The 16,348-nt window shown below is 41.2% G+C and overlaps 1 protein-coding gene and 14 non-coding genes across 15 annotated transcripts; all 15 read right to left on the reverse strand.

The window, feature by feature from the left end:
* Positions 1 to 87: 87 nt before the first annotated feature.
* trnas-gcu (transfer RNA serine (anticodon GCU)) lies at positions 88 to 170 on the reverse strand. Its single transcript has one exon. It is a non-coding gene; the product is annotated as a tRNA-Ser (tRNA).
* Positions 171 to 221: 51 nt separating this feature from the next.
* LOC144197245 (fibronectin type III domain-containing protein 7-like) lies at positions 222 to 16,266 on the reverse strand. Its single transcript, XM_077717920.1, has 17 exons — positions 16,207 to 16,266; positions 11,136 to 11,151; positions 10,736 to 10,993; positions 10,212 to 10,472; positions 9,463 to 9,723; positions 8,959 to 9,222; positions 8,551 to 8,805; positions 8,216 to 8,473; positions 6,940 to 7,194; positions 6,469 to 6,723; positions 5,300 to 5,560; positions 5,157 to 5,186; positions 4,968 to 5,005; positions 1,953 to 1,994; positions 1,225 to 1,270; positions 402 to 457; positions 222 to 257 (listed from the first exon to the last, which is right to left on the reverse strand). The coding sequence occupies exons 3-17, from the start codon at positions 10,842 to 10,844 to the stop codon at positions 222 to 224; spliced, it is 2,427 nt and encodes an 808-aa protein (XP_077574046.1). The 5' UTR covers positions 10,845 to 10,993; positions 11,136 to 11,151; positions 16,207 to 16,266.
* On the reverse strand, positions 474 to 555 carry trnas-gcu (transfer RNA serine (anticodon GCU)). Its single transcript has one exon. It is a non-coding gene; the product is annotated as a tRNA-Ser (tRNA).
* trnas-gcu (transfer RNA serine (anticodon GCU)) lies at positions 683 to 764 on the reverse strand. Its single transcript has one exon. It is a non-coding gene; the product is annotated as a tRNA-Ser (tRNA).
* Positions 1,069 to 1,150, reverse strand: trnas-gcu (transfer RNA serine (anticodon GCU)). The gene has a single exon. It is a non-coding gene; the product is annotated as a tRNA-Ser (tRNA).
* trnas-gcu (transfer RNA serine (anticodon GCU)) lies at positions 1,471 to 1,552 on the reverse strand. The gene has a single exon. It is a non-coding gene; the product is annotated as a tRNA-Ser (tRNA).
* trnas-gcu (transfer RNA serine (anticodon GCU)) lies at positions 1,637 to 1,718 on the reverse strand. The gene has a single exon. It is a non-coding gene; the product is annotated as a tRNA-Ser (tRNA).
* On the reverse strand, positions 2,037 to 2,118 carry trnas-gcu (transfer RNA serine (anticodon GCU)). Its single transcript has one exon. It is a non-coding gene; the product is annotated as a tRNA-Ser (tRNA).
* Positions 2,203 to 2,284, reverse strand: trnas-gcu (transfer RNA serine (anticodon GCU)). The gene has a single exon. It is a non-coding gene; the product is annotated as a tRNA-Ser (tRNA).
* Positions 14,035 to 14,106, reverse strand: trnaq-uug (transfer RNA glutamine (anticodon UUG)). The gene has a single exon. It is a non-coding gene; the product is annotated as a tRNA-Gln (tRNA).
* Positions 14,785 to 14,856, reverse strand: trnaq-uug (transfer RNA glutamine (anticodon UUG)). The gene has a single exon. It is a non-coding gene; the product is annotated as a tRNA-Gln (tRNA).
* On the reverse strand, positions 15,111 to 15,182 carry trnaq-cug (transfer RNA glutamine (anticodon CUG)). Its single transcript has one exon. It is a non-coding gene; the product is annotated as a tRNA-Gln (tRNA).
* trnaq-uug (transfer RNA glutamine (anticodon UUG)) lies at positions 15,666 to 15,737 on the reverse strand. Its single transcript has one exon. It is a non-coding gene; the product is annotated as a tRNA-Gln (tRNA).
* On the reverse strand, positions 15,936 to 16,007 carry trnaq-cug (transfer RNA glutamine (anticodon CUG)). Its single transcript has one exon. It is a non-coding gene; the product is annotated as a tRNA-Gln (tRNA).
* trnaq-uug (transfer RNA glutamine (anticodon UUG)) lies at positions 16,265 to 16,336 on the reverse strand. Its single transcript has one exon. It is a non-coding gene; the product is annotated as a tRNA-Gln (tRNA).
* Between the last annotated feature and the right edge of the window lie 12 nt (positions 16,337 to 16,348).

Raw genomic sequence — 16,348 nt, forward strand, 5'->3', positions numbered from 1 at the left:
AACCCCGCATGTACCAGGTCAATAATGTCAGCGAAGTCACTACCTTTGAGGTTGTAATGCAGCAAAACATTTGCCAGTGTGTTACTCCGATGAGGATGGGATTTGAAACCCATGCGTGCATAGCACAATGGATTAGCAGTCCATCACCTTAACCACTCGGTCACCACATCCATATGTATTGAAAAAGATCAGGTTAATTTGGCTGTAAAAATACCACACAGTCAAGATTCAGTGAAGTCTCTACCTAGGAGATTATACTGCCGCAAAATAGTTGCCAGAAGCAAATCTCAAATACCAAGGAGAGAGGAGTTCGAACACTTCACCTTAACCACTCAGTCACCTCATCAATACTTACTTATGGAAATCAGGTTAGATTGAGTGTAAAAAAACACCGCATGTACCTGGTCAATAGTGTCAGTGAAGTCACGACCTTTGAGGTTGAACTGCAGCAAAACATCTGCAAGTGTTTGTTCCGATGAGGATGGGATTTGAACCCATGCGTGCAGAGCACAATGGATTAGCAGTCCATCACCTTAACCACTCGGTCACCTCATCAATACTTACTTATGGAAATCAGGTTAGATTGAGTGTATAAAACACCGCATGTACTTGGTCAATAGTGCCAGTGAAGTCACTACCTCTGACATTGTACTGCAGCAAAACATTTGCCAGTGTGTTACTCCAATGAGGATGGGATTTGAACCCATGCATGCAGAGCACAATGGATTAGCAGTCCATCACCTTAACCACTCGGTCAACTCATCGATGAATAACAATAAAGATCAGGTTAGTTTGGCTGTAAAAATACCACCCACTCACGTTTCAGTGAAGTCCCTACCTAGGAGATTATACTGCCGCAAAATAGTTGCCAGCGTGTAGCAAATCTCTCATACCAATGAGAGGAGCTCGAACCCTTCACCTTAACCACTCAGTCGCCTCATCAATACTTACTTGTGGAAATCAGGTTAGATTGAGTGTAAAAAACACTGCATGTACCTGGTCAATAGTCTCAGTGAAGTCACTACCTCTGAAATTGTACTGCAGCCAAACATTTGCAAGAGTTTGTTTCGATGAGGATGGGATTTGAACCCATGCGTGCAGAGCACAATGGATTAGCAGTCCATCACCTTAACCACTCGGTCACCTCATCGGTACGTACTCGATGAAATGAAGTTAGTTTTGGAGTAAAAATACTACCCAGTCACGTTTCAGTAAAGTCCCTACCTAGGAGATTATACTGCCGCAAAATAGTTGCCAGCATGTAGCAAATCTTACATACCAATAAGAGAGGAGCTCGAACCCTTCACCTTAACCACTCAGTCCCCTCATCAATACTTACTTGTGGAAATCAGGTTAGATTGAGTGTAAAAAATACGCTGCATGTACCTGGTCAATAGTGTCAGTGAAGTCACTACCTCTGACATTGTACTGCAGCAAAAAAACTTGCAGCGTGTTGCAAGTGTCTTATTCCGATGAGGATGGGATTTGAACCCATGCGTGCAGAGCACAATGGATTAGCAGTCCATCACCTTAACCACTCGGTCACCTCATCGGTACATACTAAACAAAATGAAGTTAGCTTTGGAGTAAAAATACCACCCAGTCACTGCAGCCAAACATCTGCAAGTATTTGTTCCGATGAGGATGGGATTTGAACCCATGCGTGCAGAGCACAATGGATTAGCAGTCCATCACCTTAACCACTCGGTCACCTCACCGATATAAACCTATAAAGATCAGGTTAGTTTGGCGGTAAAAATACCACCCATTCACGTTTCAGTGAAGTCCCTCCCTAGGAGATTATACTGCCGCAAAATAGTTGCCAGTATGTAGCAGATCTCACATACCAATGAGAGAGGAGCTCGAACCCTTCACCTTAACCACTCAGTCCCCTCATCAATACTTACTTGTGGAAATCAGGTTAGATTGAGTGTAAAAAACACTGCATGTACCTGGTCAATAGTCTCAGTGAAGTCACTACCTCTGACATTGTACTGCAGCAAAAAAAAAGGCAGCGTGTTGCAAGTGTCTTATTCCGATGAGGATGGGATTTGAACCCATGCGTGCAGAGCACAATGGATTAGCAGTCCATCACCTTAACCACTCGGTCACCTCATCGGTACATACTAAACAAAATGAAGTTAGCTTTGGAGTAAAAATACCACCCAGTCACTGCAGCCAAACAGCTGCAAGTATTTGTTCCGATGAGGATGGGATTTGAACCCATGCGTGCAGAGCACAATGGATTAGCAGTCCATCACCTAAACCACTCGGTCACCTCACCAATATAAACCTATAAAGATCAGGTTAGTTTAGCGGTAAAAATACCACCCATTCACGTTTCAGTGAAGTCCCTCCCTAGGAGATTATACCGCCGCAAAATAGTTGCCAGTGTGTAGGAGATCTCACATTCAATAAGAGGGGAACTCAAACTCTTCACCTTAACCACTCGGTCACCTCATCAATACTTACTTATGGAAATCAGGTTAGTTGGAGCGTAAAAACGTTGCATGACCCGGTCAACATTTCCACTGAAGTACCTACCTATGAAATAATACCGCAGCAAAACACCTCATCAAAGTACTGCTGGAAATCAGGTTACTTTGAGTGTAAAGATACCCCTGTACCTAGTGAGTATACCTCAGCAAAACTTTTGACAAGGCGCAGTAAATTTTAGAAGAATGGATGGGATTGAAGCCATGCGTGCAGAGCACAATGAATTAGCAGTTAATCATTTTAGCCAACTGGTCGACTTCATCACTATGAACCTTTTGGAAATCAGTTACTCTCAAGTGTAAAATTGAGCCAACTTTGCCAGTACGTGAGCAGCAATTGTAGGAGATTGAGTAGCACATGCAATAAAATTGGATTTAAACTCAAGAAGACTCGCAGTTGTATCAGGAATACCAGGAAACTTTCCCACATGCAGCCTTCTCCACCTTAATGTAGAGCCACGGAACACTTTTCGATATCCCGCGGCTACGAACAGAACTGATTGTAATGTATGCCATGGATGATTTTGCAGGAAAATGTCCCACTGATCTCCTTGACGTCCTTCAGCAGAAAAATCTAGTGAGTGCATGGGGCAGCTGTACACATTTGCGTGTTTGGCGGTGACCATTCTCGTCTCCACTGCTTCTCTCGAACGGACATTTTCAACTCAAAATCGAATACAAACTTGATGGAACTGAAACACACGGCTAATCTGTGCGACAGAGCACTTCTTGAGGAAAGAAAGGAGGATGGATTTTGTATACAAACAAAAAGGATTTTTGGTGAGTAAAATATGGCTATATTCCTAAATAATATTTCAATTTTAGGAGGTTATTATTGATGTTTTTTTAATGTTTCGCAGGTGTAGCAGCAGTAAAGGGTTTATAGCCATAAAATAGTTATTGGGGGTTGGATTGACTCAGCACTACTGAAGGCCTAGGTGTAAAATGCACGGCCCGCCATTGGTTAAAGTAAATTCCATGCAGAAGAGATAAAAAGAGAAAATGGATAAAGATAATTATGAAGGCACACAAATTGGGGTGTTTTAGCAAAAAAAGAAAAGAGTAAGACAAAGTTCACTAGGCGTTCTTCATTGGTTATGAGTGAACTCAAACTTGTGTGTCACAATTCTATGTCTTCATGTTTTTTTTCTTCTTTTTTTCTGTACCCAAGTGTTCTCGCAGCTGGGATGTTGTGTGTGTGTGTGAGTGTGGGTGTGTGCGTGCGTGTCAGGGCTGGTAAACCTGTAGGTTATTGCTGCTTGTACACAATTATACTTCATCATAATTAGGATCTTGGATTTACATGTGTCAGGTGCTTGTTTTGGTTGGGATAGTTTAATGAAGATCACATAACAATAACAAGCATGGGCTGCATGGACTGCATGGACCATAAACAAATGATCAAGTGCCATAAAAACTCATATAGTCAATGTATCCAAAGGCGGAAAATGGCCATGGTGAGTTACATCATATGAGAGCAGGCTGTGAATTAGAAAAATAGATGAAATTACATAAAATCATACTATAAAAGCTAATTTACATCATGTAAAAAAAGAACGTGCGTGCAATATGTAGAGTGGTATCTCGACATACGAGTGCCCGGATATACGAGCAATTTGAGATACGAATTGAATTTTGAGCAGATATTTATCTTGAGATACAAGACAAAATACAGCGGACACGAGAGGCTGCTCATAAGAACATCATGGGCACTGGCTCTAGCCCCGCAACTCTCTGTAATTTCTGTGGTCGCAACTCCCTGTAATTTCTGTGGTCGCAACTCCCTCGTGTAATGTCTCTGTGAGCACTAGGCGGAGCGTTACATTTTTTCAGTGTTTTTTTTTCTCTTCCCGTTAGTCTTTTCAAATGGCGTATATACTACTCGTTGGCAAGTGGTCATGCGTTATCCTAATGTGAGGACATTTTTGTGCATCATTTTTGGAATATTTTGAAGGGAATACAAAATAAGAAAAAACCTTGATAGGTTGCATCTGAAAGTCAAGATGGAGGCAGGGCAAATAGAGCCAACCCGGGATAAGAAAGGTATAAAAATGTCCCAAAAAATAGAATTAAGTTTAGTCTTAGGTTTGATTAAATTTATTTTTGAGTTTGTCTGCATTGTAATCCAAATTCATTTAAATTAGTTCATGCTATGCCACCCCCTCTCTCTGTCCGTCTCTTTCTTTCCCACTTTTGATATCCATATAATATTAGTATGATGAAACACATTTTAGTAATAATAAACCAGTTATTTGTTACTTTGTTAATAGATGGCGAATTTGAACAAATAAAAATGTTTTTCCAATCCAATACACAGTTTTTTTTTTTCAGATGGTTAGAATGAATTTATTTGTTTTTAGTTCATTTCAATGGGAAACGTTCGTTTGAGTTACGAGAAAATCGACATACGAGGTCAGTCTCGGAACGCATTAAGCTCGTATCTCAAGGTACCACTGTATTTACAGAACTTACCATTGAGTCATCCAAACTTCTCTTGCCTCTGTAAATCACTGTTTAAAGATAAGAGAATATTAAAGCATACTCATGATAAACATAACATAACAGAAATGTATTAAGAAATAGCAAAGCCAAGAATAAATCTCTAACATCATTGCGTCATAACTTGGCACACTACCGGCTGACACTATATAACACACTTACCTGTACCAACATCACTCCCTAAGCAAGTGACTGAAATAGATAAAATAACAAAAATTAGTCAAATTTACTTAAAGTGACAAAGCTCAAAAGTATCAACAACTTTGTTGAGTGTTTAGAATAGATACTTTAATATGTAACCATACCTGAGTAAATTCTCTGACCACAAAATGAGACTTTGCTGTCCTCAGATGTGAATGGAGCCACTGTTACGTGATAAATATCACCACATTGTACATCTGCAATAACACAGCTGTTCTCTCCTGCAGATGTTGTACAGTTGTAGTAGTTGTTGCTTCCCATCAATTCAGCTATGTAACGGTGGCTAGCGCTAGTGATGCGCCATTGCAACCGCAAAGAGTTTCCAACCATTTTGTACACCCTTAAACCTGATGGACAACATGCACCTGCAAGACAGAATTAGTGAGGTCACAACCACTGGTTTGTGCGGGTGTATACACACTCATCCACCTGGGCTCCCTAAATGTAAATGTGTTCTCCAAAAAAACAAACAATATTACAAAAAAAATGAAAAAAAAGTATCAAACAAAAGTAAAACTAAACTTAAGAGGTACAAAGAGCAAAAAGAGAACTGAATGCGGGCATAGATAAATAGACAAAGAAGGTGCAGACACTGACCAAGGGTTTAAATACACACACACACACAGGGGGTGACAAAATAAGCACAAACAGCTGGGTGACAAGAGAGACAACGACTAAAGAGCGACACCAGGGGCCCCAAACGTGGGTTTATATCAATGGGTAATCACAAGGACCAAGAGAAAAGGGGGGAAGGGAAGAAGCCAAGAGTATAAAAAAAAAGACCCAAATGAAACCCCACAGGAACCCGTACCCAACAACCTTCATTCATTCAATAATTTTCCAAAACATTTATGCTCACAAGGGTTGCAGGGGGTGCTGGTGCTTATCCCAGCTAACCATGGGCACCAGGCAGGGGACACCTTGAATCAGTGTCCAGCCAGTGGGCAGGGCACAAGGCAACAGAGAACCATTCACACAGATTCATAATTAGTGGCTATTTTTATTGTTCAACCAGCCTACCATGCATGTTTTTGGAATGTGGGAGGAAACCGGAATACCCGGAGAAACTGGGAAGAACATGCCAACCAAACACGAAACCTCACCCCCCGAACTGTGAGACCAACGCAATAACCACTCGACCACTGGATCACAGAGTTAAAAAATATGTAAGGTGAAATTTTATGTAGGTGTAAAAGTATGTATAAATGTTTTTCTACATGTGCTGTTTCCCTTGAATGACTGCCATACACAGGACCGTACATGGATAACTCACTGGATGAAAAGCCCTGATAGGTGCAGTTAGTACTGCGTCCGCTGTGGCTAAAAGCTTCCATTGTGACGGTGTAGTTTGTGCCACAAGTGATGCATCCCATAAGGCAGTGTAAATCCTGGGTGTGGCAACTTGCATGACCACGCGATGACGTCAACGAGGTCATAAATGAATAAGCGCCTTTAGCGTGAGACCATGAGACATTGGTCATAGCTTGAGTGACCTGGTGTACAGTGGTGCTGACTGGGCAACAGGGTTCTGAAGAAAATGAAAATATATAGTGTCCATGACAAATGGATTTCCAAATTTCAATCACATAGCATTTTACTGCAAATTACATTTTACACACTCATAGTCTCATATCCATTCAGCACAGTAACTACATAAAATATTGTGGGTAAATGTAATTATCCTTAATAAGAGGGTATTAATTTGATTGTGGGGTGCAGCATTTATAAGGTTTGAATTACTTACCTGTTTCTAGTGTTTCTGAGTAACTAGGTAAACTTTGTCCTGCAGCGCTGGTTGCAATGACCATGACCTGATAGTCGCACCCACAGGGCAAATCTGTGATATCACAGCTACTGCCATCAGAGGTGCAGGTATATATGCCATCATCTCCCACTGCATTCACGCTGTAATTGGCAGCACGATTGTCTGCTCTCCAATTTACAGTGACACAGGAAGAGTTTTTGGAATTAAGCTGGATATCCATGGGCATGCAGGGAGCTGGCCAGGAAGCAATAATAGAGAGGTACTTTACAGCCATTGATATCATGAGCGATGGACATAGTTATTTTGATTTTTATGGTGTTTTGAGACTACTACGTAATATTTTACATGATTATTTTTTAAAGTTTGGTATGAGTAGCATAGTTTAAGGTATGTGAAGAATTATGTTACAATGGTTTAACTTGTTTCGAAGAGGTACATTCATTACATTTATTAAATATGGTTCAGTTGTGTTTGACTCGAGTTTGATACAGTCGCCTTCAATGTGTTCAATTGACAGCTTGTTTTGCAAGATTTACCTAATGGACATATTAAGTTAATTGTATTTATTTTTCCTGACCGCTTCATCCTCACAAGGGTCATGGCGGGTGCTGGAGCATATCACAGCTGACTTCTGGGCTGAGGGCAGCCAATTGCAGGACACGAGAAAACGGACAACCATTAACACTCACAGTCATACCTAGGGATAATTTAGAGTGTCCAATTAGCCTACCATGCATATTTTTGGAATGTGGGAGGAAACCGGAGTACCCGGAGAAAACCCACTCAGGCCCAGAGAAAACATTCAAACTCCACACAAGTTGGCCGACCTGTATTTGAATCCAGGACCCCTGAGCTGTGAGGCCTGATGCCCTAACCACTCACACAGAGCCGTCTGCACTACTTTAGTCATATTTTAATTCCTTGAAGGGATGAGGCTGGTTTACTTACAAGAGCATCCATTTTAAATGGTTGATGAGGGAAAAACAGTTATTTGAGGGCTTTGCTTTTAGCCACACAGTGACCTATTCTTCTTTAAAACTAAACTGTTAAAACATGTATATTAATTGAGCAACACAGTGTATATTGTTTATCCATGTTAAACCAAAGATGATTTTCACCAATTATTTTCTGTATTTGAGGGTGTAGAGTTTATAGAAGGAGTTCCACGAACTTGGAACCATTCAAAACATCACAAACAAGAAGTTTGAAATGTATTGTTCATCCTATAATTCCTTTTAGTGTGTATGTCTCCTACCTGTGTCTTTAGTGTGAGCTTTGCATTGATGATTACAGCCACTCATGTCATTGCAAGGGGTCACAACCACACTGTAAGCACTATCACAGCTGAGGTCGGAGAGGGCGCAGACTGGTGCAGTGTCGTTGCACAGGATGACTTCTGCTATATCCGCTGCTCGAGTCTCATACAGATCTGCTCCACGAGATGTTGCCCAAGTGATCTCCAGAGTTTCCGTGCTCACCAAGGAGACGGACACGTTTTCTGGACAACAGGGCACTGACAAAGGGATAAACACATGGGGTAAACTCACCACCATTCACATAAATTGAACAGAATTGTGAGTTTTGACTGACATGTTGTATAATTGACAACAGGTCCTTGAGGACTAGAGCCAGCATGATTGTAGGCGAACACATACAACTGGAACATGTAGCCACATTGGCACTGGTAGGAGCAGTAGTTGCTGGTTGTGTTGCATGTCTCCTCACTGCCGTCCCCTTTTTTAACATAGGCCATGTAACTATCTGCTTCGGGCTCAATATCCCAGGAAAGAGTGCAGTTTTCTTCTGCTGATTCCACGATAGCTAAAGATTTAGGTGGGCAAGGGACTGAGAGACAGACAACAACAATTACACTAGGCAGAAAAAAATCGAATAATGTTGCACATTTTGTTAAACAACTTGAGTCAATAAAATTCTACACACTTTGTGGTCATTCTTGATAAGGGGGACAATACGTATCCTGTAGGCACTAATACTCACAGGTGATGAACTCAACAGGGTCTGATGGGGAGCTTGGCCCGGCGTCATTGGAGGCGACAACCTGGATGGTGTGCACCTGTCCACAGCCCACAGGTGAAAGCATGCAGGGGCTAGATGTGGTGTTACAAGTTAGGCTCTGATCACTAATCACATAGTACTCTATGTTGCCATAAACCTCCTGGTTTAATTGCCAGGACACACACAGTTCAGCTTTATCACTGTTCATTGTCACAGACACATCAACAGAAGATGGCATTGGTGGTCCTGTAGACAAAGGAAACAATAAAGTTACCATCCCAGGACTTCAATTGCCATAACTGCATACTCGATATAGTGGCCCTAGTTTGCTCATGAAATAAATTCACCACTGACCAAAATCATCAGAAGCAGGTTAACATCAAAGTACTTAACATATGGGATTAGCTGACTATATTTTGGATTGGCATCATCTTCATAATAGGAAGACTCTTTAAGATAATAAGTAATGTAAATGTGATTCCTTACGTGTTGTCTGGTTGATGTACAAACTTCCCTCTCCCTTTCGTTCTTCAGGATCCCAACCAAACCCCATGATCATGAAGAGCGAGCCAGACTCTAGCCCTGAGAATGTCAAATTGTTGCTGGTGGTATTTTGTTTCATGGTCCTATTGGAGAAAACTTCATACAGAGCTACAGTGTACTGGATAGCACTATCAATAGGTTCCCAGGCTACAACAATGCTGTTGTTACTGGGAGATGAGGTGACAAGCTGAAGAGGGGCCAAAACTGGAGAGAAGAGACACAATTGAGATTTTTATCAAATTTTGTTTACACTTCATGTCGCATGTATATTTAGGTCAGCTACATAGTATGGCACGCAATACTGTCAGATGATAGCACCGTTAATGGGATTTGCAAACACACTGACAATAGAAGTTGTGGTCTCTGCCCATAGATTAAATGTGCTCCCTTGGGCAAGGGTGGAGGTTAGAAGTCATAGATACTGTATGTTTGTGCTGAATACAATATTTTTCTTTTGTGTATTACATAGAGGTCCAGGTAAAGTTTCCATCAATACAGAACATTTCTGAAAGGTTGCTGTCATATTTCTTGCATCGTGAAAAATGAGATTTACGGAAACATTGAGGCTGTATCAAGTGAATGTTTTCATGCTACTATACAATAAAATATAGCATGATGTCATCAATAACAATAGCGTGTGATGTGACTCATATGTTAATTAATAAAGCTTCTCAGATATGAGAAAACTGTACCTGTCTTTCCAGTCACAGAGGCAGACGGCTGGTTGCGGCCTCCGCTATTCACTGCCATTATTCTCAGAGTGTACTCGGTGTACGGTGTGAGTGAATTGATCTCAGCTGGAGAAGAATACACTGTATCTTCTCTAAAAAATCCATCAGAACTCTGGACCCTTACAATGTAATGAGTTGCTCCGTTGACCAAATTAAACTCAATTATTAAAGCTTGGCTGTCTTTTGGCTTGACTTTTTGGATGGGATCCATCAACAAAGGAGCTGTAAGAGTGAAAATGGGATTTTATTAATATTAGACGTTGAGCAGGAAGCCACAATTATCTACTTTAAAATAAATGAAAACTTATCAAATTAATACTTTTCATTACATTAGGAAGGCTACATTTTATCAATTTTAAGAATGACAGTAAACCTACAGGTATAAGGGGAAAATCCCACAGAAATAACTTGGAAAAGAATACATATGATATTGCTTTTCAAAAATTATACCTGCCACATTACACGAAAACTGATGTTAACCTTACCTGTTAATAACTGTACAATTGCATTGTTCAGTGAATTTTGATTCATATCCAAAGGTTCAACTGTGAAATCATATATGATGTTCGGGGACAGAGAGTTGACCGTGCCCATCAATATGTTTTCACTAAACTGAGTGAAAGCAAGGGCATCTTGCGAGGCTTCTTGGAACACGGTGATCAGATATGAACTGGCTCCAGGATACTTGTTCCATCGGAGAGTTGCGCTTCTAGATGTTATTGCGAACACCGATGATGCAAATGCTGTCAGAGATGGTTAAACCGGTTAGCCACACAGTATATTTTTGTGTCCTAAATCACATTTTGTTTGGTTATTGTGTTATTAGATAACAGATTCAGGATGTAATATTAAACAAATGTCGATTTTAAGGGAAAAATACAATACCAGTTTGAGCTTGAGCCTGCAACGAGAAGCAAACGAATACACTTGGTTTCAAGCAATCCACATTAACATTTTGAAGTATATACATTTTTCATATTTTTTAATATAATAAATATTTCTTACCTGTGTGAATATGCACAGCACGACTAAAGTAACAAAAAACTTCAACACAGCCATTTTGACACTTCACCCTGTCGATACAACTCTTTGTGTTGATATTCAATTTAAAACTCTTATTCACACTCACTCTGAACTGCTTCAGCCCGTTTTAAAAATGTATCAGGTATTTGTGTTGGTATCAATTCATATGCTAAGACACGCCTCTTAACATGAGTATCCAATCATAGCAAAGCAGACACATGCATATTGAGATATCATATGAGAAGGAATTAAAATGTAAATTTGATCAGTGGTACTCCTTTATCCATTCAAATTTGAGTGTTCCCCGATTGCACGTCCGTCCTTCTTCATAAAATCAGTAATCCCCAGTGTCTAATGCTTGTGTCTATCTGTGTGTGTGTGTGCATGGGTAAGTGACACAAAATAGCTGTGCTAGTAAGCACTGTCATTTTGGTAGCTAAAAAGCAGTGGCATTACCAACCTAAATTGCCATTGTTAAGAGGGTCCTCCTTGCCTATCTTCACAAGGTACAGCACTGATGAGCAAAAGCAGTGGATGACCAACATCTAAGAATTCATAAAAAGGCCACTTGTTTTACCTTCCCCACTTTTGATGTTGTCAAACTTAATTTCTTTATATCTCATCTGTATCATTGACTTTATATTTATTTAGATATGCACATATAAAAAACAATGTGCCAAAACTGACTCTTCTGTTATCTGTCTCTGGGCAGCTCCAGATCAACCTTTAACACTGTCATGATCCTCAATGGTTCATACTCGCAGCATTTAAGGACCATTCAGACAAACATTGGTACAAAATCCTTCCCTAACAGAGGGGTCATTCATCCATTCATTTTCTGAGTCATAGTTGGCCCGGTGGAGCGCATGGTTAGTGTGCCAGCCTCACAGCTCCAGGATTCTCGGTCCAAATCCAGGTCATGTCTATCTGTGTGGAGTTTGCATGTTCACTTTGGCCCTGTGTGGGTATTCTCCAGGTAGTCTGGTATCCTCACACATTCCCAAAAACTTACATGTTAGGTTGGACACTCTAAATTGCTCCTAAGTATGAATGTGAGTTTGCATGGTTGATCATCTCCTTGTGCCCTGTGATTGTCTGGCCACCTGTTCAGGATGTCACCGGCCTCTAGCCTGGAGTCATCTAGGCTAGGTTCCAGCAACCCTATGACCCTAATGAGGATAAAATGGTACAGAGAATCAGATGAGATGAGAGAATTTTTGAACCGCCTTATCCTCAAGAGGCTTAATTTTAGAGAATTGTTGCAGCAGGTAACATCAGATGACAGGATTGATAGTCAAAGTGAAAACAGTCAAACTGTCTAAAATTCTTCTTCTTATTATTATTATTCAATTTCTTTTGCCAGGAAAACAATTTCAGATACAGTGATGCCCTGGATCGAAGAGACTCAGATTGCGATTGAAATCAGGCGACAATAGAGTTTACTATAAGAGCTGTTTTCATTTGATATCACTCAGGACTTCATATTCCTCACAGATCTGCATATGAAAAAGCAACAACAGGTCCCACCGAGACTCGAACTCGGATTATTGGATTCAGAAGCCAGAGTGCTAAACATTACAGTATAGATCAAGGATTTTGGATTGGAATAGATAACTATATTCACACTTCTGTGTTGAGAACATTGTACCCTCCAAGACGGTCCGTTGTTACTCCAACAGTAAGCCGTGGATCACCAGGGATATAAGGGCCCTCGTGAACAAGAAAAAAAGGGCTTTAGGTTTAGGGAGAAGGAGAGTCTTAAAACGGCCCAGAAGGAGCTGAAGAGAGAAATAAGAAGGGGAAAGACCAGCTACAGGAGGAGGCTAGAGAAGCAACTCCAAAGAGGCAACACCAAAGAGGTCTGGAGGACCTTGAGGACCATCTCGGGCCATGGAGGCAACAGTGGGAGAGGCCCGGAGTCCGGAGACGGGGAGTGGGCCAATGAACTAAATCAGTTCTTTGACGGATTCAACTCTCCCCCCTCGTTCTCCTCCTCCTCATCTTCCACCGGTCTCTGCATCACTGTCGATCAGGTGATTAAACAGCTAGAGAAGATCGAGGCAAGGAAGGCTACCGGTCCAGACGTTCTTAGCTCCAGATTACTGAGGGAGTTTGCGGATCAGCTTGGCAAAGTGATTCTGGAAATTTTCAACCTCAGCCTCAGTCTGCAGAAGGTCCCCACCTTGTGGAAAACTTCCTGCGTGGTCCCAGTTCCAAAGAATGTGAACCCCAGGGAGCCAAACCACTTCAGGCCGGTAGCATTAATCTCTCACCTGATCAGGACATTGGAGAGGGTCATCAGCAACCACCTCAGCCCCCTGATGAATGCAGAGCTGGACCATATGCAGTTCACCTATCGTCCAGGCATTGGTGTGGAAGATGGAGAACACAGGAAGCACGGTGAGAATGATGTTTTTTGACCTCTCCAGTGCGTTCAACACCATTCAGCCGGTCCTACTGAGGGGGAAACCGGCAGAGGCTGGAGTAAGGAAGCACCTAGCCGCATGGATCATCGACCTCCTCACCGACAGACCACAATATGTGACACTCCAGGACTGTACATCTGATGTGGTCGCTTGCAGCACGGGGGCCCCACAAGGCACAGTGCTTTCCCCACTCCTCTTCTCCCTCTTCACTTGAAACTTCAAACATAATACAGAGAAATGCTACATGGAAAATAGATTAGGCAGGATTTGAATATACCCAAGAGAAACTGCTGCCTCTATATGCACCTCAGCTCCTGCGCGTCGCACATCTTGTCAGGTTCCACCGAGATTTGAACTCAGATCACTGGATTCAAAGTCCAGAGTGCTAACCATTACACCATGGAACCCTGATGTTCAAGGACCAAGTTACATTGTATAATCTATATTCTGACAGCGTAGACATCCTGGAGCCCAGAGTGCTAACCATTACACCATGGAACCCTAATATTTAAGTCTGAAGTAAGATTGTATGATCTATATTCTGACAGCGTAGAAATCCTGCCTGTCATTGTTGATTTGCTGGTGCCGCTAATATCAACATATTAGGTTGGTCTTGGAGTTAAACTCATCAATGGATTTAGAATCCAGCATGGTAAGAAACACAACATGAAAATAGCATTGGTTGCGTTTGAACTCACTTAAAAGAAACTGCAGACATAAACTGTGCTTCAATTCATGAAGGATGCAATCAATGTTAGGTTGCACCGAGATTTGAACTTGTATCACTGGATTCAAAGTCCAGAGTGCTAACCATTACACCACGGAACCCTGATTTTCATGGATTATGTTCGATTGTCTAATCTATATTCAGACAACATAGAAATCCTGTCTATCATAGTTGATTTGCTGGTGCTGCTAATATAAACATGATAGGTTGGTCTTGGAGTTAAACTCAGATCAATGGACAGAGAATGCAGAATGCTTAGAAATATTACATGGAAATAGGTCAGGCAGGATTTGTACATACCCAAGAGAAACTGCTGCCTCTATATGCGACTCAGCTCCTGCACATGGCACATCTTGTCAGGTTCCACCAAGATTTGAACTCGGATCACTGGATTCAAAGTCCAGAGTGCTAACCATTACACCATGGAACCCTGATATTCAATGACTAAGTTAGATTGTATAATCTATATTCTGACAGCATAGACATCCTGTCTATCATTGTTGATTTGCTGGCGCAGCTAACATAATCACGTTAGGTTGGTCTTGGAGTTAAACTCATCAATGGATTCAGAATCCAGAATGGTAAGAAACACAACATGAAAATAGCATGGGTGGCACTTGAACTCACTTATAGAAACTGAAGACATAAACTGTGGCTCAATTCATGAAGAATGCAAACAACGTTAGGTTCCACCGAGATTTGAACTCGGATTGCTGGATTCAGAGCCCAGAGTGCTAACCATTACACCATGGAACCCTGATATTGAAGACCAAAGTATGATTGTATGATCTATATTCTGTCAGCGTAGAAATCCTGCCTGTCATTGTTGATTTGCTGGTGCCGCTAATATCAACATATTCGGTTGGTCTTGGATTTAAACTCAGATCAATGGACTGAGAATGCAGAATGCTTAGAAATACTACACGGAAATAGATTAGGTAGAGTTTGTACATAACCAAGATGAACTGCTGCCACCATGGAACCCTGATATTTAAGTCTGAAGTAAGATTGTATGATCTATATTCTGACAGCGTAGAAATCCTGCCTGTCATTGTTGATTTGCTGGTGCCGCTAATATCAACATATTAGGTTGGTCTTGGAGTTAAACTCATCAATGGATTTAGAATCCAGCATGGTAAGAAACACAACATGAAAATAGCATTGGTTGCGTTTGAACTCACTTAAAAGAAACTGCAGACATAAACTGTGCTTCAATTCATGAAGGATGCAAACAATGTTAGGTTCCACCGAGATTTGAACTCGGATGACCAGATTCAAAGTCCAGAGTGCTAACCATTACACCATGGAACCCTGTGTGTCATTGTTAATTTGCTGGTGCATCTAACATAATCATGTTAGGTTGGTCTTGGAGTTAAACTCATCAATGGATTCAGAATCCAGAATGGTAAGAAACACGACATGAAAATAGCATGGGTAGCGTTTGAACTCACTTAAAAGAAACTGCAGACACTAACTGTGCTTCAATTCATTAAGGATGCAAACAACGTTAGGTTCCACCGAGATTTGAACTCGGATTGCTGGATTCAGAGCCCAGAGTGCTAACCATTACACCATGGAACCCCGATACTCAAAGCAGAAGTAAGATTGTATGATCTATATTCTGACAGCGTAGAAATCCTGCCTGTAATTGTTGATTTGCTGGTGCCCCTAATATCAACATATTAGGTTGGTCTTGGAGTTAAACTCAGATCAATGGACTGAGAATGCAGAATGCTCAGAAAAAGTACATGGAAATAGATTAAGTAGAGTTTGTACATACCCAAGAGGAAGTGCTGCCTTTATATGCGCCTCAGCTCCTACTCGTTGCACATCTTGTCAGGTTCCACCGAGATTTGAACTCGGATCACTGGATTCAAAGTCCAGAGTGCTAACCATTACACCATGGAACCCTGATACTCAAG

Source organism: Stigmatopora nigra, chromosome 5 (assembly GCF_051989575.1).
Source record: "Stigmatopora nigra isolate UIUO_SnigA chromosome 5, RoL_Snig_1.1, whole genome shotgun sequence".
NCBI lineage: Eukaryota > Metazoa > Chordata > Actinopteri > Syngnathiformes > Syngnathidae > Stigmatopora > Stigmatopora nigra.